The sequence below is a fragment of the Ursus americanus genome, chromosome 3, assembly GCF_024610735.1.
Source record: "Ursus americanus isolate L20-20 chromosome 3, mUrsAme1.1.p, whole genome shotgun sequence".
In the NCBI taxonomy this organism is placed as follows: Eukaryota; Metazoa; Chordata; class Mammalia; order Carnivora; family Ursidae; genus Ursus; species Ursus americanus.
In genome coordinates this window covers 28,996,764-29,021,271 of record NC_142129.1, presented here as the reverse complement: position 1 = coordinate 29,021,271, position 24,508 = coordinate 28,996,764, and the positions used below count along the sequence as shown (strand labels likewise).

Here is a 24,508-nt window from a genome sequence, read left to right as displayed (position 1 = left end):
ATAAAATAGAAAGCCTTTTCTAGTAATGATACTTTTTAAGTTATTTTCCATAACTTATTCTGATATTCTGGTTTTGAATATTTCTTCTCAGCTCTTTCCATCTACTACTCCTGGGATTCACTCTTTGATGCGTGAATTTTATGATCTGGCAAATTCTATAGGACAACCTGGTTCAGTCCTGACTCAGTCCTGGTCTCTTTTAAACGTCTTTGAACAGTTGCAGCTCCTGAATAAAAAGGCACAGCTCCTTCCACTGGAATGGTAAGATAGCCACAAATTTGAATTGTGCAATCCAAAAATTCTCTAAAGATTGATTTCAAAAGATTTTGCCTACATTAAAGAAAGCAACAAAGAGAAATGTGTCCAAATATTTGTGCTCTGGAAAATAAGCTTTTTTAAAGCATTGAAACCATAACAATCCTAGTGGTCTTCAAACACTGTAATAAGTACGCATCCGACAGCTTTTCAAACCAATAGGACTTGACTCTACTACAGAGTAATGTTTAAAATTAAAAGTTTCAATCTCATTTCATTCCGTGATATATATCCTTGAATTACAGGAGCATCAGACAGAAAGAATTAGGTGCCTTTTTTTTTTTTTTTTTAAATGAGCCATCAGTCAGCGTGGAGCCCAAGATGGTATGAGAATTTATTTAGAGAGTTTTTGAGAAGTGACTGTATTCTGGGCATAATCTAGCCAAATTCACAAATATGTCTGTCCCTGCCACAAGAATAGAACTTTTCTTTTTTAGAAGGTAGAATCTCAGAGGGAAACATTTGACCGCTCATTTCCACTTCCATTCTAATGAGAGGTGGTAATGAGGGGATGGGAGAGAGGACAGGCCAGGTGAATATATTCACATCTCCTGTAGTTGCCGAAAAGGGACAGTGCCCAAGGCACTGACTAAGTCTGCTTCTCTTTTATATGATGGAATTCAGGGAATATTTGACTTTTCTACTGCCAGGAAAACAGAAGCAAACCTAAGCCTCCTAGAGAGATGAAAGACGAAAGGGCCATGCCACAATCGCTTCTGTCTCTTGCAGTCCCTCTCAGGAAGGAACGGCTTCAGTTCTCCTGACTTGTGCTGCTTTTCCCTCTGCCTCAGGAGGTAATGAAAGCCTTTCCATAAGAATTTTTTTATAATTCAAAAAAACAAATAATCATCTATTCGAAGAATTCTTAGGACATTTCCCAGGATCAGAACTTACTTTAATTGCCACGACTTTATGAAGTTAGCCTTATTCCCTCAATGCTCAGAAGTAGTAAGCCTGACAGAAGCCTTTATTTGTTTGAAAATTACATTTTAAATAATAGAGCTCAATGCCCATTTGTTTGTTCTCCCCCCCCAACTCAAGTCATTCAAGTCTGTCTCATTCGTCATTATCAACGGGGAAGAGCAGACTTGATTTCCCAAGGAACCAATTTAGGTATTGTTTTTACCTTTAACTAAATTCCCTTGAGATATACAAGTTTTGGAAAATGTGTTCCCCAGCATTTTTCTCAAGCTGCATATATGGTGTCAGGTTAAGGAAGGGACTTATCTTAAGTTCAGAATACTGCATTTAACCCAAACCCTAAGCCTAACCCTAACTGATTCCCTTTGAATAAGGGAATTTATTAGTGGTCAGTGTTGAAAGTGGTCAGTGTAGAAAGGGTCAGAACTTTCTTGAATCAGACAGACATGGATTCAAATATCCCAACCCTAGAGTTTACTAATTATAGCAGCGGAAGTTTTCACACCTCTGAGACTCAATCTCCACATCTGTAACATAAGGATTATACTACCTACCACATATTATTTCACCAGAATTACATAAGGTAATTTCCATGTACTACGTGGTGTCTGGTATGCTGCAATGCAAGTAGGTAATAAATATTAATATTGACTTTTCATGTTTCTCGACCATCCAAAGGTCACTTTAGGATCTACAGTGGAGGAAACATTTTTCTTTCTTTTATAGGAAAAGCAGGACAAGTTCGAAAGATTTATCTGCGTTAACACTGAGAACATTAAATTTTAGATCTTTATCAAAAAGCAATTAGGTAAATCACTCTGAGAACATTTCAGGAAAGAATACTGAGTTCTAATTATCTTCAGATTTACCTGGGAGCATATGTATATTTAATTATCATCCATGCTGTGCTACAAGGAGGATGGATATTATACACATTTTCCAGATGAGGAAACCATGCTGAGAAGGTGGTTCATTTGCTCAAGCCACCTAGCCAAGAAAAACATGGCCCGGTGCTTTATTCCAGTACACCCTGTAGATGGGCAGGTCAGGAGTAGTCATTTGTCATTGTCCTTATCTTCACAATGGACACCTCCAGCTTTTTCTACAGAAAAAGCCAATTTTACGTACCTATGCTACCTATGGGGATTAATGACTTCATGCTTCCTTCTATTTTTATTTTTTAAAACTAGTTACTTATTTAAGTAATCCCTACACCCAGTGTGGGGCTTGAAGTCACGACCCGGAGATCCAGAGCCACATGCTCCCCAGACTGAGCCAGCCAGGTGCTCCTATGCTGCCTTTTAAATAAAGATCATTTGCTTAGAGCAACAAGAGATAAAGAAGAGATAATGTCAGAAAAGCAACAGTTAGAAAAAGTGACCGTTATTTATGTCTGTGCCCTGAGGCTTAGAATCCAGAGGTCGCCACAGAATTAGTGTAAATCTGAGCAGACTGAAAATATTATAATCAGTATTTGGGCACCTTCTGCTAATTTTCACATTACTAGAAATAAAGTTGCAAGTGTACTTTGCTTTCCTCATAGGCTTTCCATGAAAAAGCCACATTTTTAAAAACAAATAATTTATTCACAAAATTGCACAAGGAATCTCTGCAGGATGCTTTAGCGTACAAACATCTCATTCCATTAAGATAGTAATTCAGTGTATGTGCCTTTCAGGGTTGTATCTTTTATGAGCTTCGCTTAAAGTTTTTGCTTCACATGAATTCAGAGATTTTTTTTTTTAATTTGGCCTGGCACCCAGTCAACCTTCAACTAAACATATCTCACCCCATGCTTGCTTTATCTGTTTCTTCATTCCTTGGGAGAAGGGAAATATTTTAAAGTAAGTCTTAGACATTTTTCTTTTTCACCCCTAAATACTTCACTGTATGCATCAAAGAAAGAAAAGAGACGTCACAAGTAAAACTACAATAAAATTATCACACCTTCCCACATTAGCAGTATTTTTAATTCCTTGATTCTTCATAATTTGCTGATGTTTCTATTCTGATGGAACCGAATATGCCTGTTCATCTCTTCTCTACCACAGTGCCCAGCACAATATCTGGGACAATAAATATTTATAAAATGTAACTTAACACAGAGCATCTGATTTCATTCTAACAGCATCGCTGTGAAATCAGGCCAGTGATTTTCTCTCAGTCCTGCTGCAGTAGACATGGAGAATCACGGCACAGCCCGGGAAAGCCCAATCACATCCTTCAGCACAGCCCAAGAAAGCCCAATCACATCCTTCCCCGTATTCTCCATCATCAGGACCAGCAAGTTTTCGGTCTGCAGTTTAGATTATTGGGGCACAACTTTGAGAAGCTAAAGAGCAATTGGGCCAAGCACTTAGTTACACAACAGAAGAACATGAGGCAAACACACCAAGAGAAACTGACCTTACCATTAAGTACAGTTAGTCAGCGTTTGAGGAGAGAAGATGCAACAAGACGTAGGTCATTTTCTGCATAGCACACTTCAACGTTTCTTAGATTGTGTGTACGTTCTTTGGAGTCTGTGCTTCAGACTTTCCACGCCTTCTTACTTCAAGACTGTGTAATTTTAGCCAAACAGATTCTAATAAGACTGTGTGCTCCCAAATTACTTCTGTTGGACCCAGTCTATCAGAAATTGCTCACTTTTGGACTGAAGAGTGACTTTTTGCCCTGGTTTTCTTCAAATGTGCTTCTGCTGATTAGAGATGATGAGATTTCCACCCACCTCACTTGAGGCCAGGTTGCCAGTCTTGAGGAATGAAACCCAGAAAATGTTTCTTTGTGTTCATCAAAATATCTGTGCCCACACAGGGAAAAAAAAAATAGTGTGTTAGACGTAATTTCCATGAATTTTGTTCATTTCATTGATCCAGATTTGTCTGGCATTGTATTTGCAGGAATTCTTTCACAGAGGATGAGAACATTGAAAAACCACAAGTACCATTTGATGCAACTGAAAATAAAAAAGGTAAAAAGATATAGTCTCACTTCTTCCAACATGAAAATAAGTATTATATAACTCCCAAAATATATAAGAAAAATGTTTAGCTTCATTAGCAATCAAAAAATGGAAGTTAAACTAGGAAATGCTATTTTCCCTCAAATTTGCAAAGGTTTTTCCTCTTAAAGATAATAGAGTTGAGAAGAGCGTAAGGAAATAGGTATTCTCTTGCCGCTGGTGCTGGTATTAATTAGAGCAACCACCGTTAAGGGGCCATGTAATAACATGTAAGAAAATCCTTAAAAGTTATTCTTACAGGGGCACCTGGGTGGCACAGCGGTTAAGCGTCTGCCTTCGGCTCAGGGCGTGATCCCGGCGTTATGGGATCGAGCCCCACATCAGGCTCTTCTGCTATGAGCCTGCTTCTTCCTCTCCCACTCCCCCTGCTTGTGTTCCCTCTCTCGCTGGCTGTCTCTATCTCTGTTGAATAAATAAATAAAATCTTAAAAAAAAAAAGTTATTCTTACAGGGGCACCTGGGTGGTGTAGTCAGTTAAGCATCCAACTCTTGGTTTCTCCTCAGGTCATGATCTCAGGGTCCTGGGATTGAGCCCCACATGAGGCTCTGCACTCAGCTTGGAGTCTGCTTGAGATTCTCTCTCCCTCTCCCTCTGCCCTTCTTGCTCAGGCTGTCTCTCTCTCTCAAATAAATAAACAGTTATTCTTGCATCATCGAAATCTCACTCCTAGATACTCATTTTAGGGAAATAATTAAGAATATACACAAAAGTTTAGTTACATATGTTTTGAAAATAAATTAGAATTTACTTCTATTGTAATAATAGTGAATTGGATAAATAAATTAAGTCATAGACTTCCAATATAATACCGTAAAGCCATTCTAATATTCCAGAAAAATATTTCTGACATGAAAGATGTTTATGGTGTGGTGTTAAATGAAACAATTGACTACAAGCAACCTGGGCCACAAGGAACATCAATGGCAATTGTGATTTTCTTTTCTAGACTTACCTCTACTTTTTCTAGTTTTTTCCTTCTAAAGAACATCTGAACTTTTGATCATACAAAAAGAAAATATTTCTAATTTTAAGACTAAAAGATGAAAAGAAGTACCACGTGTCTACAACTTTTTAGAAATCAAAATTTTCCTATTACAAATCAAGGTTTAATACAATACAGTGGTTCTCAGCCTATGGCCCCTAGACCAGAAACATCAGCATCACCTGGGAAGTTTGGACCATTCAGATCTACTGAATCAGAATCATACCTCTCTAGGTATGAGGCCCAACCCTCTGCATTTTAAGAAGTCCTTCAGATGATTCTGAGGCATGTTAAAGTTTGACAGCCACTGATTCAATAGAAGGAATTGGTAAGCCCAGTGAAGAACTGGTGATAAGCTGCTATTCTGTGTCTTTCTCACTCCCACCATTTTTCTCTTTAAATGAATGATTTAAGCACTCTGAGTGTTTTTATTCATTCCTTTGTTCCATCAGTATTTTGTAAGGAGTTTTTTAGATAGATGTTTGGTTTAATACAAAAACTTAAGAGGAAATGTCAAGTGGAATCAACTGGATAAAACTTCTGTAATTCTAATGACTTGGGATATTATAGTCATAAAATCATGGAACCTTCTAGAAGGAATCTCAATAGATCACCTTCAGGCAATGGATGACATTTAGACCATTCATATTTCTCCCTTAATATTTTCCTGTGTGAAATAATCATTCTCCTGAGATTTCAACCAAATAACTTCTTTTGTTTTACTGTAGCTTTCAGTTTAACTAAGAAGTGCTTTCTGATATAAGAAAAGTTAAATAATAAAATGTGTTCTACTTTATGCTGTTTGAGATTACCGAATATGTATTCTTTTTATTTTAATAGTTTTCATTTTAAATTAACTTTTCTTTTTTTAGCTGGTGTTCCACGAATTATGAATGAAACCAAAGAAGTTCATTGTAGTAATGGTGAGTTCCAATGAAAGTGTTTCAGTGGCATAATCAATAGTGAGGAACAACCCTGCTTTGAATAAATCAGCATTTTATCATATTTGAGTACTTTTAGATTGTAATGTATTTTAAAAATTTTTTTAGAAGTTTCTGAATGAGTTGATATCTGTCACTTTTGCATAAGAAGAACATTTTTAGTTTTCTATTTTTGAAGTGAAATGTTATGTTTATGTGTTTGTTTGTTTAAGGCCAGTGACTTTCAAACTCATTTTGAGGGGTCTTCAAGGTGCTAAGGCTTTGTCTTGGAGACTGCTCAAGTGGATAAGCTTGACTTGTCTGCTTTATACATCAATTTTTTAGGGCTCACACCACACCACAGGGATTCCTTTTCTGCCAGATTGTTGACATAATGGATAGTACTTGAGTTGAATTTTCATTGTAACAATTGAGTGTTTTTAATCTGATTTTCAGTTTATTTTCTTAAAATTCATGATTTTTTTTACTAAGGTATAATCAAGAAAAATAGCATGTATATAATAGTAATTCATTTTAAGTATATAGATATTAGGATTTAAAAATAATTTTCTTTATTCTGCTCGGTATTATTCCAGTAGCCTTACAAATATATAATTCTAGAGAATCTAACGGATGTTTCCAAGATCACAGGGCTATTAAATGCCTGAGATGGATCACGAAGCTGGATCTTCCAATTCTTAGTCGAAAGCTCATGAATTATCTTTATAACAGTATGATGGAAAAATAAGAGTTCTACTTAGCAGTTTTGCTTTTTGACCGTGTGGGTGTATGTATATATATGTATATATATATATATGGCTCTAAAACATACACTCAGAAAATTTAGCCTTTCACAAAAAATCTATTCCAGTAAAACATAAAAGCTGAAAAAAAATAAAATTTATGGACTAAGGTTTAATTTATCATAAATAAGAGTCTTTCAGTTTAATAAAATCTAATTGTATCTTCTAAAATGAAATTTGATTCATTCATTATGTTAACAGTATCATTAAAATCAGGGTAGACTGAGAGGTTATACAATAACGTGGTTTAATAGAATCAACAAGTACATCCAACTAAAGAAAAACAGCATTTTTTTTTAAGATTTTATTTATTTATTCGACAGAGAGAGAGACAGCCAGCGAGAGAGGGAACACAAGCAGGGGGAGTGGGAGAGGAAGAAACAGGCTCAGAGCAGAGGAGCCTGATGTGGGGCTCGATCCCATAATGCCGGGATCACGCCCTGAGCCAAAGGCAGACGCTTAACCGCTGTGCCACCCAGGCGCCCCAAGAAAAACAGCATTTTAAATAAAGTATTGCTGATCAGGAAAAATAACAAATATGACTTGCCTGCACTTTCCATCCAATCTCTTCCTCCTAGAAAAATACATGTGCCTCTTGGGAAACCGGTGCCTAGGTTGTAGTGGGAAGATGAGTAGGGCGAAAATCAGGAGCAAGATGAGAATGCACATTTGTCACATGCTAGGCTCTGGGGTAGATACGGCATCGAGAAAGCCACTCACCTCTTTGGTCTTCTATTTTATAATGTATAAAATGAAGTAACTCTATGGGGATAATCTCACTTTTTTTCAGTTCCCAGGTAACCTGCTGTAAAGGATGTGAACATGTTAGATAAGCTCTTCAGCTTAGTTTATATTTTTATGTTGATAAAAAATTAGGCCTACCTGGGTCTGTATAATTAATCTGCCTACTTTCTTGGCATGATCTAAGATTTTAAAAATAACTTGATGATGCCTCAGAACAGGTGGGATTATCCTTCAGAGTCTAGGCTTTTCTTGCGTTTAATATGAGTTATGATTATCCCTCGAGAGGGCAATAAAACTCTGTGGTTAAACGAATCCATTAAAAGCAACCAAAACTTCAAACAGCTTTCCCAAATACACTTGCCAAATAGGTTAAGCAGCCTGCTACCACCATAGCTCATGCTGGGTTCTCCGTGGATCTGGGGTAAGCTGGCCCGAGGCGAGTTGGCACTGGGCTGGGAAGGATGCCAAGGAAACTCCAGGTGTTTGTAGACAGCAGCACTGATGATTCAGGTGAAGACAGATCAGCTTTTAAGCAGGGGGTTAGGATGCAGCACTTAAGCCAGAGGTGGAGAGTTTCTGATGAAACCAAAAACAAGCACTTGCTAGAATCTTGCTTAAGAGAATGATCACACATTTTGTCTCATGTGGGGCTGTGTTTCAGTGTTATAATGGGCAAGACCCATTGGAAACTTTCACTATGAAGTTAAAGTGTAAACTGCAGGGAAATTAACTCTCAGTGACTGTTTTACAAAAATATGTCTTCTTAAGTTAAAGTATATCTTCTGTGGTTACTATTTTGAAAAAATAAATCTTATATTCGTTATTCATTTAGCTGGTTTTGAGCATAAGAGTGTAATGCAAGTGTTTATGTTCCCTTTCTACTTAGGAATTGGTCCTCTCAAAAGCGCATTTTGTATCTCTGGACTCCAGCCTGTTTAAAGTGTTATGTTAGGTTCACAGTCTCCATTTGAGTCAGATCTCATGACCAACAATAGCCTGTTTTTATTGTGCTTATCTCAGTCCTTGAACATAGAATGTGCTGGGAAAAAAGTTTTTTTTTAACTGAATGCATTATTAATAGTAGTCGAATTCAAATAAAAAGCTATGGTCCTTTTCAGGAGGAAATCTAATAATATAATCTTGCCCTCATTCTTTAATTTTTTCTCTTTTATTACAAGAATTTCAGGAGTTGACAATGACCATCAACATTATAGGTGCAGTCTACCTACATCTTTCAGCCAGATCAAATCTTCAGTAAAAAGTACAATCAATCAAGAGGGTTGTTTACCCAATTCACTGAGTTATTTAATCAAACTGACTAGTTGTTTATTTTTTACTGAGACTTTTCCCTACGATGAAGTTACAATATATTTTTTGTATTATTATTTATTCCTAATTTGCACCTGGGTGGTTTTTTCTTTTGCCAGCTGAGAAAACTATAGAGTGAGTCAGAAATACATAGGGTTTTTCTTATTTTCATTTTCAGTTTTCATTTTCATATGTACGTATAGGAGTTGAACTGAGACACAGTTCTCAGAACTGGAATAAAACATCCATAAGGTCGGCGGTATCCACCGCCACAGATATGCCTCCATGTCTGTCAGAGAAATATAGAATGGTTGGCATTAGTGAGTCATAAAGTCCAGGGTGGCAGGGGAGATGTGACTAGAGAGAAGAAGACGAGGAAGAGATTGTGAAATGCCTCGTCTGCTTTATTAGGAGCTTAGACTAGATTTTGGAGATAATGAGAAACCATTAAAGAATGGAAGCTGAGACAGGTCTGATTTTAGAAACCTCACTGTGATGGCTGTATACAGATAGTGGAAGGGACAATGGTTCAGAAGATCATCTACTTTCTTTAAGTTCAGTATATAGCTTCCAGCCTTGAATTCCACATTATCTGTTTTGTTGCCATATTGTTAAACATGCTTGAACATTTTATTTAAAGGCAATAGAAGGATACTTTCATTTTAAAGATTTCCATAGAATCCACTGGAATTTGGTTAACTACCAAAAAGTGTTTATGGAACAAAATACTTATTAGTATTTCTTTGAAAAATATTTGCTAAGCTTCTTTTGAGCAATGTGTTTATTCCAAATATGCAACCAATAATTTAGCAGTGGCTGGTATATATGCCTATAAATACATTTTTCTTTTTCTCATCAAGATACTTTTGTAAAAATTGGGCTACCACCTAGAAACACATTTTTAAAATGGCTTAGATATATGGTTCAAAGTAATATGCTGGGTTCTACAACAGGATTGAGCAGAGTATAACATTTCCTTTTCATACTTTAGGGCACTTTCTTGTGTTGGGGTGACTGGGGCAGGGAGAGGGGTCTCAGGATGTCCTGCTGCTGTTTTTGTATCCGAGTGTTTGGTATAATATTAGATTTCACATTCTTCACTCCACCCTACTGCCTGTAAGCTACTATATCAACTCAATGGCAGCTTAATGACTCTCCCTATTAAGCAATTTTCCTCATTCTCTGCTGGTGCCCTTCTGTTCCCACTTCACAGAGTCATCACCCCCATTTACCAGTTGCTTGATAGATGCAATAAATGCCACGAAAATGTTATCAATCCACTGGTGAGACATTTTCCCACCTTCTCACTGCCTTTAAACTTTTAAGGGCTGAGCAAAAACTATCATCTGTATAATGCCAACTAAAGTCAACAGCTGTTATATAAGGCAAGCTCTACAAAATTTGACAAATAGAAAATCCAGCTGAAGCCATAAATCAAATATGACCAGAGTGCCGAGTAGAAAATCAGCAGTGATCATGAAGGTTGTTCAAGGATTAAAAAAAAAAAACAAAACTTAATCATATGTGCTTTTTAAACATTTATCCATTTCACAGTTGTCTTTTCTTTGCCATTGTTGTTTTATTTTAACAGATGACACACAATGTTATATCAAGCAGATCCTCACACATCCACATTTGGAACTAAATCCTGAATTTAACCCGAAGATCAAAGATTATTACTCTGAAGTCCCATTTGACGTGGTCACAGTGACAATTGGAGCAGAGACTTCTAAGTGTCAGTGCAAGGTGTACCTGCATGATCGGGCAGGACCAAGGTACGGGGACGTTGACCAGGGCTGAGTGGAGACATCATAGTGAAGCAGATATTTGAAGCAACCTTTGAAGGTTCAGAAAAGCTGAAGCATCAAATCAGTTGGTGAGGTTGCCAGGGTGTTAAATCCTTCCACTTTTCAGGTGTCATGTGGTAAAATAAAGCACGTTATCAGTGCTCTCCTGATCTGTTAGCAATCTTAGATTTCAAGTTTTTAATGTAAATTCTAGCTAGTTCACATATATGGTAAAATTGGTTTCAGGTGCAGAATTTCATGATTCATCACTTACATATAACACCCAGTGCTCATCACAAGTGCCCTCCTTAATCCCCATCACCCATTTAGCCCATCCGCCACCCTCTCCATCAACCCAGTTTCTAATCTATAGTTAAAAGTCTCATGGTTTACTTCCCTCTCTCTTTTTGTCTTTCCTCTGTGTTCATCTGTTTCGTTTCTTTAATTCCACTATGAGTGAAATTATATGGTATTTGTCTTTCTCTGACTGACTTATTTCACTTAGCAGAATATACTCTAGCTCCATCCATGTTGTTGCAAATGGCAAGATTTCATTCTTTTTTATGGTGGAGTAATATTCCAATATATATCAATACCATATCTTCTTTAACCATTCATCAGTCGATGGGCATTTGGTCTCTTTCCATATTTTGGCTATTGTGGATAGGGCTGCTATAAACATTGGGGTTCATGTGTCCCCTTCAAATCACCATTTTTGTATTCTTTGGGTAAATGCCTACTAGTGCAATTGCTGGATGATAGGGTAGTTCTATTTTTAACTTTTTGAGGGACCTCCATACTGTTTTCCACAGTGGCTGCACCAGTTAGCATTCCCACCAACAGTGAAAGAGGGTTCCCCTTTCACCACACCCTGCCAACATCTGTTGTTTCCTGTGTTAATTTTAGCCGTTCTGACAGGTATGAGATGTATCTCATTGTGGTTTTGATTTATATTTCCCTGATGATGAGTGATGTTGAGCATTTTTTTCATTTTTTCATGTGTCTGTTAGCCATCTGTATGTCTCCTTTGGAAAAATGTCTGTTTCTGTCTTCTGCCCATTTCTTAACTGGATTATTTAGTTTTGGGGTGTTGAGTTTGATAAGTTCTTTATAGCTTTTGGATACTCTGTTAGCAATCTTTGGATCTAATCTCTGTCACAATGTTGTAACAAAAGAGGATCTTGTGATTTGAAATATTAAAGAGACTCATTAAGGGGAGCTTCCTTCTACCGTATCCCAACTCTTCAAGATTTTGAATATTCAAGGGTTGAATAAAAATTTTAGTGACAATTTATGGACATACTAACACTAATTTTCCTAGTCTCATGGGATTTTTTTTCTATTGACTCTTTTGAGAGTCACCAACTCATTTGTTTATAATTTTGAACAGAAGACAGAACTTTTTATTACATGCCATGTTCACGGCAAGGAAGATACTCATGTTCCCATGCTGTAGGAAAGGAAATGCATTTGGTGTCCCTGCGAGCTAAGAGAGTCTAGTAGAAAGAAAAGAGGATTCAAGTCCGACCAACCTGCATCCTAGCCCTGACTCTACCATGGGACTTTGGGTATAGAGTTGGTATATTAAATGAGATAATGTATGACCCTGAGAAGTGGTTAATAAATATTAGTTTCCTTCCCTGTGATTGCTAGAGGACATGACTTGCTCTGCAAGATAATTGTTGACATACCAAAGTACATAATTAAGTTTTTTTCATATTTTAAGTTTGTTATGAAGTTGTATAGACCTTATTTGCTTTTGTGTACAAATTATAGGCATTAAATAAATATTGATGTATGAATCCATCATACGTCAATATTTATTTATTCATATGGACGTATGAATAAATCTCTCCTCTCTCTCTAGCTTTGCCAACTACCCTCTGGGTTTGGGAACGAACAAAATCTCAATGCTGGTAGCGGATGAATCTCCAGCACAGGGGGAGACCCTGGTCACGTACAAACTCACCATCTACAGAGAAGACCGCCCAAGCCTGCCCTTGTTTGAGGACTTCACAGCATGTGGTTTTGTGCAGGTAAGTGAATTCTACGTTTGCACTCGGATTGAATTGAGAGCAATCTGTTAACCAAGGTGAAAAGTGCCAAATGAAAATTGTTAGGAAAAACATGTATGCTCGCACATCCGAAGTGTGGTCTCATTTCCAAAGAGAAAGAGTCCCAGGCAGTTCTGTGAGCTGCCTTGTTGTGAGTGCTTTTCTTTGTAGTGTGGTGGCTGCTCCCTACACGTACTGTGCTCAGTGGACTTATTATGCTTAATATTGAAAAAAAAAGTCTGAGTGCTCACACTGAGTTATAAAACTGATTTTACATTTGAGTTTACATTTCCATGTTCAATTGTGCTGTGTTTCTTGGATTTGTACCTGAATCTACTCTGAAATTTTAAGTGAGGTTCAGTGGGGTTTATTTTAAGGAATTAGAGAAAAATTTACAAAGCTATTCTGTGGAAGGGATACCAGATGAGTGAAATTACAGTTGCCTGAGTGGATATATTTTTCCTGGGCTTCTTGTATCATAATCATTCCTAAAAGCTGTAGTTTCTCTTGTGAGCACCACATATCATTTTGTAACCCTGTTGATCTTGGAGGGTGAATGTGACCCAGAGACTTTGTCTTATTTGGTGATTCTTTCCTCCGTTTCTTCCCTTTGTTAGGATTCCAGGTATAAACTTCTACATTTCCTCACATCATGTACCCTCAACTATAGGTGCTTCTGGGGAAGTGGTAATTGATGTTAGTGTATATCCTAAGTCACTCAGAAAGCATAACTGCAAATATGTCATGTCTCTGAAGCACAGAGGATTAGTAACAGAGAGAAGTAGCTGACTGAGTCTCAGTGAGTAGGATGAATACCGTGTTTCCTTAAACGTAATGTCCAGATAAGTACTCTCTCCCCCTCTCCTCATTATTTGTCAGAGTGTATTTTATGCTCCTGCTGTCCTGGCCTGATCACTCTTTCCCAGATATGCTTCCCCATCTGGGTGGTGGTAATATCCATAATCAGGTGGTGTATAGATATATAAAACATTCAGTTAACTATGCACTTAAGATTTGTGCAACTTATTGTATATAAAATACATATAAATGTATTTTGCTATATATAAATTATATATACTGAATATAAATTATACGTCAATAATATAAGAGAAAAGCATTAGTGGGGAAGTATGTGTTAGCTTCCAAGACATACTTCTCTTCTCAAATATTACATTCATCAGAAATAAGTTAATTATCATGCAATTACCTGAGACAATGGATTATTAGGAATTTGTTACTATAATATGAAGAAAAATATTAGAAAATTCTTGTGGGATATATCTTACAGATGATTACAGAAAAGTATTCCAGTCATTTATAAGAGTTCTTTCCAGAAGGTTTTAATTTAAAGTTTATGTGTGGTCCCACAGTAGTAGTATATTTTATAACATGGAAAAATGTTTAATAAGCACTAGTATATTTTTAGTCTTCCTTTTACAAACTGTCAAATGACTGAAGAGATAATGAATGAATAATAAGAATTGATTTAGGCACTTAATGAGGCATGAGTGGCCTCAGGAACTGGGAGAAGTCAATAACAGAGGTAGGATTTTTCTCACCCTACGGTCTAGTGACAGTACTAAACCAGAGAAATTTCCCTTATTTCTCCTTTATGCTTAATCTCATTAGAGTTATTGGGTTTCACTGCAAGCTGATACCATCATGAAGTTCAAAATACAAAGAGTAAGAGATACAATTTTGGAAATCCTATCAATTCTCGGCTATTTCCAGATTCATAGCTAAACATACACGTTATGAGACTTACGAATGTTTGGTCTTCTACATTGTTCTTTTCCTTTTTTTTTTTTTTATCAACAACCATAGTGCCTTACTATATTCTTATGTTGAAGTCCAGAGTCAAACCATTGCATATTAAATGGTAGACTGTTCTATTTGAACCCCTAAAGCATGTATGTGGCAAACCAAAGGAAATGAATTAAACTTTAATTATAGTTTGTTGGTTAAAGGGAAAAATTACATTTCTTCCTTATATTATAAATTAGATTTTATACTAATGGACTCCATTATTAAATTTTAAGCAAACCTAAAAGGCAGTCTATTTTAAAATAGCCAAAAAAGAGTGTTCAATGCATGGTTAATCAAGCCTCCTAACTTCTCCTTCTCCCATTCTCTCACCTTCTGGTTCTGAGCTATTCATTTTCACCTCTCACTGAAAGACTATCAGTGAGGGAAAGCAAATACAAGGCACACCTGTCAAAAAAATCGATTACTTTGACATTTTGGTAAATAATAAGATAATTTAATTAATTTGCTATTAGGCATTTTGTATCATTTATATGATCAAATATTGTTAAATACCAACTCAGCCATAATTAACTATCCGAGTTTGGTGTCTGTTTCTAATTGTATTGCCAGTTGGAATTTGTATATGGCTGCCACAAAGGAAACTCTTACTTTAGTTATTACCAGTGAGGGAGAAAGGGCTAATTTATATGACTGATATAAAACAGCTAGATTTGGGGGCGCCTGGGTGGCTCAGTTGTTAAGCGTCTGCCTTCAGCCCGGGGCGTGATCCCAGGGTCCTGGGATAGACCCCCACATCGGGCTCCCTGCTCCGCTGGGAAGCCTGCTTCTTCCTCTCCCACTCCCCCTGCTTGTGTTCCCTCTCTTGCTGGCTGTGTCTCTCTCTGTCAAATGAATAAAAAAAAATGTTAAAAAAAAAAAAGCAACTAGATTTGGACCGAGGCTTTTCAACCTCAGCATTATCAATATCAGGGCTTGATAACTTTTTGTTTTGGGGAACTATCCTGCACACTGTAGAAAGTTTAGCAGCCTCCCTGGCCTCCATCCGGTATATTCCAAAACTATACCCTTTCCAAACTTTGACAACCAAAAATGTCTCCAGATGTTGCCAAATGTCAGCTGGGGGGCATTGACCCCAGTTGAGAACCACTGATATATACCAATAACAGGCCTGCTTTTCTACTTTCCACTAGTAAATCTATAGTGGATTTACTCAAAGTATGAATAGGTTAGAGGTAATCCTTCAATGCTGAATGTTGAAGAATCACTCTGCTCTTTTCTCATCCTTGTATTTTTAATCATTTCTATAGTCAGCAATACTACTATGACAGCTCTTTATTCTTCTCATTAATTTGCCATCTTTTCTGTCTAATGTAATTATAATCAGAAATATGCGTTCAATTACAGAAAACATGATTCTTAATGAAACATAAAAAGTGATATAACATACCTAGACTTTTATTTCATTTTGATTTACCCATAAATAGCATAATGCTTTGCTGTTGGGAAGAAAGATTTAGAAAGTAATAAACTGTTATTATGGCTGGAATATGTCATGCTTCGGAATTAATAAAATATATTTATGTTCTAAGGAAATTAAAACACATATGGGGAAATATTTCTTTTAATATCTCTTTCCAAATCAAAAAGTTTTGACATGGATAACAATATAGCATCCATAGAAATTGATGTGTATAAATGATCTATGGTCTCATAAACATTTTGCCCCCAAAGTGTTGTGCCAGAATACAGCCATAAATAAAATCTATAGAAAGGTCGTATAGCAGAGGCGTAGGAGACTACATTTCAGGGATCCATTTGTTAGAAACAGCCTTCATTTTAAAACAAATTACAATTACTAAAGGGAAAATACCAAGGAAAGAAAAAAAAAACCCATTTTAAAAAAAAGTTTTGTCCAGCATTTAGCTATAGATTTAAAACTGACATTTGCTGCCTTATTAAAAAAAATTAGTGATCTATGTGCTGAGCTATTAAATAATGTGTAAATGACTCCAGTTATAGCATTTGGAAATCCTTTATAATTTTTCCATTTACTTTTGTACTGTTTTTCAATGCAAAGGTTACAAAACAATGCATGTGTTAATTGTCTAATATTTTAGCTAACACCCACAATAAAAGAATAGAAGAGCATTTATCGATGACTACTTTAAAAAACCTTTGTTCATTTCCAGAGTTGTAATATCTATCAGATATTCATTTTAGTGATTTTTTGGTTACCTTGCCTACCCCAGTACACTGGAAGAATGTGATTCAATTTTTCAACAATAGAGCCTGTGTCATAGTGAAAAGTTCCCAGATAACAACTGTTTATTAATTTTCTGTTATGCATTTTGCTCTTACAAATATGTCATATGCTGTAGGTGATACAGTGCAACATTTGTAGAACTTTTATTATATGTCAGACATGATCCTAAGCACTTTACCTTTTTATCTTATTTAATGTTCTTCACAACTTTAAACATAGGTGATAACTGTCCCCGCCCTTAACTTGTAGAAGACGTAAGGCTTTAAAATGTATGTAATTAGTATCAAAGGTGGTCTTTGAATACAGGTCTGACAGACTTCAAATTGATCCCCTTAATCATTACTCTGGGCTATAGAATCTGAAATTCTTATTACACTTATGCTCTAATTAACCTATTTAGGAAATTCATTTAGCCAGAATTTAACCTGTTAAGATTTAGGTAAGTAGAATTTGTTTTCATGGTTATGTACAATGATAATTTTTATAATGTTCTAGAATCATTGCAAGATTCTGAGGTCTTCATAATCCTTATTTTGATGAGGAGTGTTATGGAATCAGACTCTTCCCTTCCATAGTGTATCTCTTTAGAGCTAACATCTAATATTTTACTAGACAACTTATATATCCTAATATCTGGCTATCTTTCTTGGTCCCAATATTTAATCAGTTTTAATATTTTACATATTGGAATTCTACTTAGTCAGACTACTATTTTTATTAATTGTTAAAGTGTTTTTCAATGTGCAGGCTTTTTAAAATTTTATGCCTGATGGAGCGCCTGGTTGGCTCAGTCAGTTAAGCACCTGCATTCAGCTCAGGTCATGATCTCAGGGTCCTGGGATGGAGCCCCACGTCATTGGGTTCCCTGATCAGCTGGGAGCCTGATTCTCCCCCTCCCTCTGCTGCTCCCCCTGCTTGTGCTCTCAAATAAATAAATAAAATCTTTAAAAATACTAATAATAAATAAATAAAGTGCTTGATTACACATTAGCAATTTCCAGTTAATCCTTTTCACTATTTAACACAACTCACTACCTTCTTGTTTCTATTAAAAACATCCACAGTATATTTTTTTCAAAATTTAAAAAACCCTTTGTTCATGTATACCATGTAATACTGAGAAGAATGTACTGTGTAACTGGCAATTTGATGATACTTCAGTGACACCTTCATTGGTGTGAAAAGACCTTACTTTCATCCTTATTGAATCCTCACAACAAACAGATAAGATAATACAGGTGATTTTTATTATCTACTTCACCCACTCCTTTCTAAGAGAAAATTAAGTCTTGGGCTATTTTACATTTTTATACTCATTTACAAATTTATGTACTTATTTCTATTTATTTCTATTTGTATTAATTAACTTATATATTTATATTTAATTTTAAGGGTTTTATATTTTGGTGGTATGCCTCAAAGGTATTAAGAACAAGTTCTTCACGTGTCAGTTTCCACCTTTGATGATTTATTATGATATCTCTCTGACTTTAATGAGTGAAAATTAATAGGTTCCGGAATGCTGTGATTGAACACTGCATTTAGTTCTCACACATGTAGAAGAGAATGTCTCCACTGTAAATGTCAGAATTCTCTCTTGCTCTATGAACAGGATGAAAGTCAGTTTGCTCTGTCAAGATTATTTTATTAGAACAAAATTTGCATCTTAGCAAATTATGTCAGGCCATTTTCCTAACCCAGTGGTTAAAAGCCACGGACTCCAAGGCTCATCCCATAATTGCTATCAGGGAAGCCTGGGTTTCAGTCCTGGCTCGCTTCTAACTGGTCTAATTTGTTGTGTCTCCTAGTGCAAGGCATTTAAGCTCTCTAAACCTCAGTTTCTTTATCTTTAAGAGTAGAACTAGTGATAGAACCTGTCTCACAGAATTGTTCTAAGAATTCAACTAGATGGGGGCGCGTGGGTGGCTCAGTCCTTAAGCGTCTGCTTTCGGCTCAGAGCGTGATCCCGGCGTTCTGGAATCCAGCCCTGCATCAGGCTCCTCCGCTGAGAGCCTGCTACTTTCTCTCCCACTCCCCCTGCTTGTGTTCCCTCTCTCTCTGGCTGTCTCTCTCTCTCTGTCAAATAAATAAATAAAATCTTAAAAAAAAAAAAGAATTCAATTAGATGATAAATATAAAGTTTTATCACAAGCCTAGTGTATGATGAAGTGCTCAGTCAGTATTCAATCCTCATCATCATTATGACCATCATGAAAACTCTTTTTGTCAAGATGCACTCTAGGGCCTACCTGCAGGTATATAGGGAAGGAGAAAAAGAAGAAAGAAAGAGAACAGCAAAAGAAGTAGAAGCCAATAATATCGAGGATGCTGGAATTGTAAAGGAATTGGGACAGGAAGAACCGGTTGGGAATTAGAAAGGAGAGTGAGTGACCTGGGCTAATGCACACAGTTGCAATCCAGATGCTCATGAGTCCCAGGCACTTTGGCCTTTGTAGACACCTTCTTTCATGAAAAAAAAAATACTTAAAATCCTATTTTGCAACTGTGTCGATATAAAGATGAATATATATGTATACATGCATGTACTCACACATGCACTTTGAAGAGTTCAGTATTTTTCTTCTAATTATAAAGGAAATTCAAACATTTTCTTGGGCTTCTAAAATTAATACTGTGTGCTGTAGGCACAGTTCCCATTGTGCATAATAGAGAATTTGGCCCTGCTCTTCTACTTCACTCTGAAGGATGTATAGCAAAGGCATCCGTATTATTATCAATGATCCGGACTATAGGCATTCTTTCAAGTCTTGTCAGTTGCCCTTGACTTAAACACTAAGCCCTTCGCAGTTGTTTTAGGTTCTGTGTCCAGGGACTGAGCACAGCTTTACCAGCATTCTTCAAGAGCCTTTGTAGCAGCTAGGGGAGTGAAATGTCATTTCCACAAGCAGTTTGCACACCCAGACATTCTGATGGCGGTAGCTTCCTCAGTGGCCAGTAAGCATTCACATACATCTGAGGCTTGGGAATTTTTATTTCGCATTGTTTTCTTAAAAAGCCAGCAAAGATGAGAGGGGTGTGTTCTTTAGTTCATGATCTGTTTTAGTGCTTATATAAATTATCTTTCTGAGCTGGTGAAAAAGAGCTATGTTAAACACTCACCTCATGAGTTAATGTAACTTATGGCCAGATAAATTACCATTTAAATAAGAACTTTTGCTTAGCACATCTGTTCTCCATGTTTCTCCAAGTCACATCTGCTCCCTTTACAAGAAGAAACAAACTTTTACTACCATGAGCGCAGCGGCACCAATACGATGTGGAAGAGAATGAGATCTTCCTGGCTTCAGCATCTAGAAGTTTCTGAGTACAGCCTTCTGCTGTATATGTACACTGATTTTCGTTTGAAGTTTCTGTTTTGGCATTCTAAGAATTAGTCCCCTGATTTGTGAACTGTACAGGGAAATAGAAAAGAACCCTGACAGGTCTTTAAATAAAATATTCTGTTAGAGTAACCAGATTTCAAATGTGACATCTGAAACTTTGAGGGAGGCTGTGGCTAACAGGGAAGCAGATAAATGGGGTTTCTTTTTGATAACTCCAATTCCTGATACCCACTTCTTTGTGAACTTTAATTGCTCCAAAGGGCCCCTAGATCTTGTATCTCTCTTTCTCCACTTCTTCCCCATTTCTCAAGTGCAAACTAACTCTAGCAAAGGTATACAGCAAGATAGTGAGGATGGTGGTAAGAGGGGAGAGAGCATGGCTGCTGGATTAGGCATTTTCTAAGTTCTCCTCCCCCTACCAAACCAAGCCTAGAACATGACTCATATTTAAAAAAGCATTTTTGGCTTCATCAAACAACGGATTTTCGGCTCTGTAAAAGGCAAGTTAAAGCAAACGATTCCTGTGGGCCGGTGGTCTTTTACCTTTTGGAGGAAGCAGAGTACCCTTTTGCATATCTGATGAAAGTTTTGCCCCTTATTCCAAGCAATAATACACAAGCATACACAATGCTGTATACAGTTTCAAACTTAGAAAAACCTCGGGTAAAAAATTCTTGTCCTAGTAACTCACAGTCTTATGCAGAATATCACTAGCAGCAGCAAGCAGAATAAGGATGGTTTCACTTCTGGCATAAATAAACATGATTATAATTCAATTTATTGAGTACCTACTTTATCCTAGAAACTCTCCTGTTTATATATGTTATTTCTTTTGTGGTTTTCATGATAAAAAAAATAGTATCTGTATAACAATATACCATTTGGAATCATGTGTGGTTTTTCAATGATCTCCGTTAGCACGGAGAATCAGCAATTATTATGATTCTCAAAGCAAAATGCCGCCAGATCTAATATTGCTTTGGAAATAAATATCTACGAGGAGCCACCTGGCCATTGTTTTCTTCTCACAGGCTCAGAAAGGGGTAATGAGTTGTAGGTAATGGTGGTCCTGGAAACACAGGGAAAATTAATAATACGTCATTTGGACTGTTTATATTGTCCTCATTAGTCAAAGCCATTGATGTGCTTTCTTTCATCAGGCTGTAACAAATTGTTTTTTTGTTCAAAGAAAGCTTGGCCCAATGGCTGAATTAGGTAATGCTGAGAAAATTTCCACATGCATCTTACCAACTGTAACATTTCTTTCAATAGGTGTGTATTGTAGGAACAAGAATGAGGGATGGGGTATTCCTTGCAGATGGTTTCACGAATTGCAGAACTGCAAGTTGGTTTGACATATGTTCCCTGAAGGCAGAATTAGGACGCTTTACTGCCTGACATATTTAACGTCTTTTGAAAATGCTGCTAATTTGTCTTTTTTTTTCTTTTTCATCCACATCCTTTTTTAAGGCAGGACTAATGAGTTTAAAACATTGAACATGACCTCATTCTTCAAAGCAGACCAGGTCTCTTCACCCCAGTGGCCCCTCAAATCTTTAGGATCTCATTCTTCAGCAATGGGGGGACAGACTTTCCCTGACATTCCTGCGTTTTTACCTCACCCCCACCCCACCCCAAATGCTTGAGAATGATTTTTCCATACCTCCTGAGTTATTTTAAAGTTAAATTACTGTTAGAGTTGAGAGACCCCAATTTCACAGGTTTAAGGAACACCAGGAAGGGAAATTTTTTCTTTAAGTGGAAAAACCTTTCTTAAATACTTTGATCAAAATATTATTTGTATGCTCTGATTTTGAGTCACAGTTCACCACTTACATGTTTGAGAACTTGGGCAGGGTTCTCATCCTCAGATAGGGATGTAATAGTACTGATTCCATAGAGTGGTTTTAAGGAAAAACTGAGTTAATACTGTTGGAGTTTGGAATAGTGCCTGACCACAGACAAAGCTCAATATACACGTTTGCAAAATATAAATAGACAGATAAATAAAATGCCTTCGGGTTGGTATAAGTAGGAAGTTTAAAATAAGCTTTAAAAAAAACAGGTCTAGTAAACTGAATTGGAGATTTTTAAATTGCTTATATTTAAGGATAGATTTAATAAGATATAAAAACATGAAGGGCTTTGCAGAGCAACCACCTGTGCTAAATTATACAATAAATTTTATAGTAAATGTAATAAATAAAACTTCTAGAATTAAGTATAAAATTTGTCCTGAATGTGTTTTAATTTCGATAGTTGCACAACTAATTTTGTATGTCATCATATTAGCAGTCTCGTTGAAATACTGAGAATTAGAGAGTTATTTCACAAAAAGAGAGGAAGTATTTCTTTGCCAAGCGCAGGGACATCCTTTCACAGATGTTATCTGGTAGATTCCATTAAAGGTAAGGCGATCAATGTTCCCTGTGCCGTTTTTATAAATGAGCAGCAAAGGACAAAGATACCTATAGTAACATCAGACAGAAGGTGTAACTATAATGTAATTTAATTTTTTAGTATGCATAATCTCTTTCAAAAAGCACCTTCATTTTTGAAAACCATCACTTCAAAAGTCAATAAATGTATTCATACCTGATAATGATATAAATGAGAAAATGTGTCCCATTCTATGCATTCACATCATAATTTCGACCCAAACTGCTAACCTCTCCCTGACTTGTTTAAAATCAGAATTTGTTGCAAATGACATTTGGGTATTTCCCAAATGCTAATAATACATCTTCACAGATGAGAAATTTGCCACTTTTGAGACTATTTAAAGTGTGTGGTATTTAACATTTTTTCAGGGCTTACCATATCCCGGTCCTCTTCTAATTGCTTTACATTCATTCATTCGGTTCTCAAAACAAAACCAAACACTGACAAGGCAGATACTTTGATAATGCCCAGTGATTTTACAGATGGAGAACTGGAGTTAAGAGAACATGCCCACAGTCACATAGCTTACAAGTAGCAGAGAGAACCCTTTGGGGAATCCAGGCAGCCTGGTTTCAGAGCTCTGCTACATACTAGCAACAGGCTGTGCTCCTTACAAGCTCTGCTCTTAGTCACAGCATCCCACTCCAAACCAAGATGCTGAAATAAATATATGGTTTCCAAAAGACTTTGGTCCCAAAAGTTAATTTGTAGGTTATTTAGAACATATAGTTATTTTTTTTTCTATAGAAGAAAATTTACAAGTGAGGTTACGTTACAGAGAACATATAAAAATCCTCCTAACATATGATGTTTAATACAGTGAGAAGGGTCCTGAGGAGGGGGATGAGTATGCCAGGGGACCCTGCCATGATTTTGTGAGGGGGAAGGGCTCCAGTGGCCCAGGCCATTAATGGGAAAATACCAGTAGAGGAGGGTATGAGCTGCCAGGCGTGTCTCTAGCGGCAGGATTGACCAATAGCTCTGTGGGCAGCAGATAGATTTATTTTAAAGTCATTTGTGAATCTTGTATTCCAATCTCACACTAAACTTCAGAGTTGGGGAGGTCTTGGCTATCCTACCTCTCATCCTACATATGAATAAACTTCAATAACTTGCCAAGATCGAGCCTTGATAACTTACCAAGGTTCATTGCCAATCAGCAGCATAGTGAGGATGAGAACTTATGGACTGATTATCAAACCTTTGGACAGTTAGTTGTACCTTATGTAAAAGAACTTTTGGAATCTAGACCTAGACTTGTTTCCTGAGATCTTGAACCAGCTCCATATCCTTAAGTCTCCAATGCAAAGTTGCTCTTTCTAAATGTATTAAATGAATGATCAATTGCAAATTTGCTGACCACTCTGCTTGACTAAAAAGAGATCTCTATTTCTTCTTTAGAACATGCACTCTGCTATTTTCATACCCTTATTTCTTAAGTCTTAGTGGCATCTACTTGATATAACAAAATATAAAAACTATAAATAAAAATTTTTTGGTGGAAAAAAGACATTATATTTAGAGGTAGTTGTAAATCATTATTAAAAACAAACAAACAAACAAAACAAAACCTCCTTGAGAGTGATGTGCCCAAAGATGAGACTTACTTTGGTAATCTGCAAATCTTCAATAGCCAATCAACAAATACATTTGTCTACGTCAACACTGGCATAGAATGAAAAAATGATTCATGGAAAGCCCCCAAAATAGCATGCATTGCCTAGGACTTTCTGGCATCCTCTTTCCCATGCTAAGTCTGTCTGTGATCACACTAACCCCTCTGCCTGGCCCACAGCCCTCCTTGCCAACTGGCCACATGCTGCCTCTCACCCCTT

The 24,508-nt window shown here is 36.7% G+C and overlaps 1 protein-coding gene across 3 annotated transcripts in view; it reads left to right on the top strand.

Annotated features, from left to right (window-relative positions):
- The window catches only part of CPED1 (cadherin like and PC-esterase domain containing 1), a 261,484-nt gene that overhangs the window by 127,684 nt on the left and 109,292 nt on the right, over positions 1–24,508 (top strand). For all 3 annotated transcript variants that reach the window (XR_006778640.2, XM_087860862.1, XM_045792760.2), the window contains 5 exons: positions 92–261; positions 4,137–4,207; positions 6,114–6,164; positions 10,608–10,791; positions 12,671–12,839. Coding sequence is in view for 2 of the 3 variants with exons in the window: in XM_087860862.1 (XP_087716988.1) it covers positions 92–261; positions 4,137–4,207; positions 6,114–6,164; positions 10,608–10,791; positions 12,671–12,839 (645 nt within the window). In the remaining variant the exon portion in view is untranslated. The remainder of the gene's footprint in view (positions 1–91; positions 262–4,136; positions 4,208–6,113; positions 6,165–10,607; positions 10,792–12,670; positions 12,840–24,508) is intronic.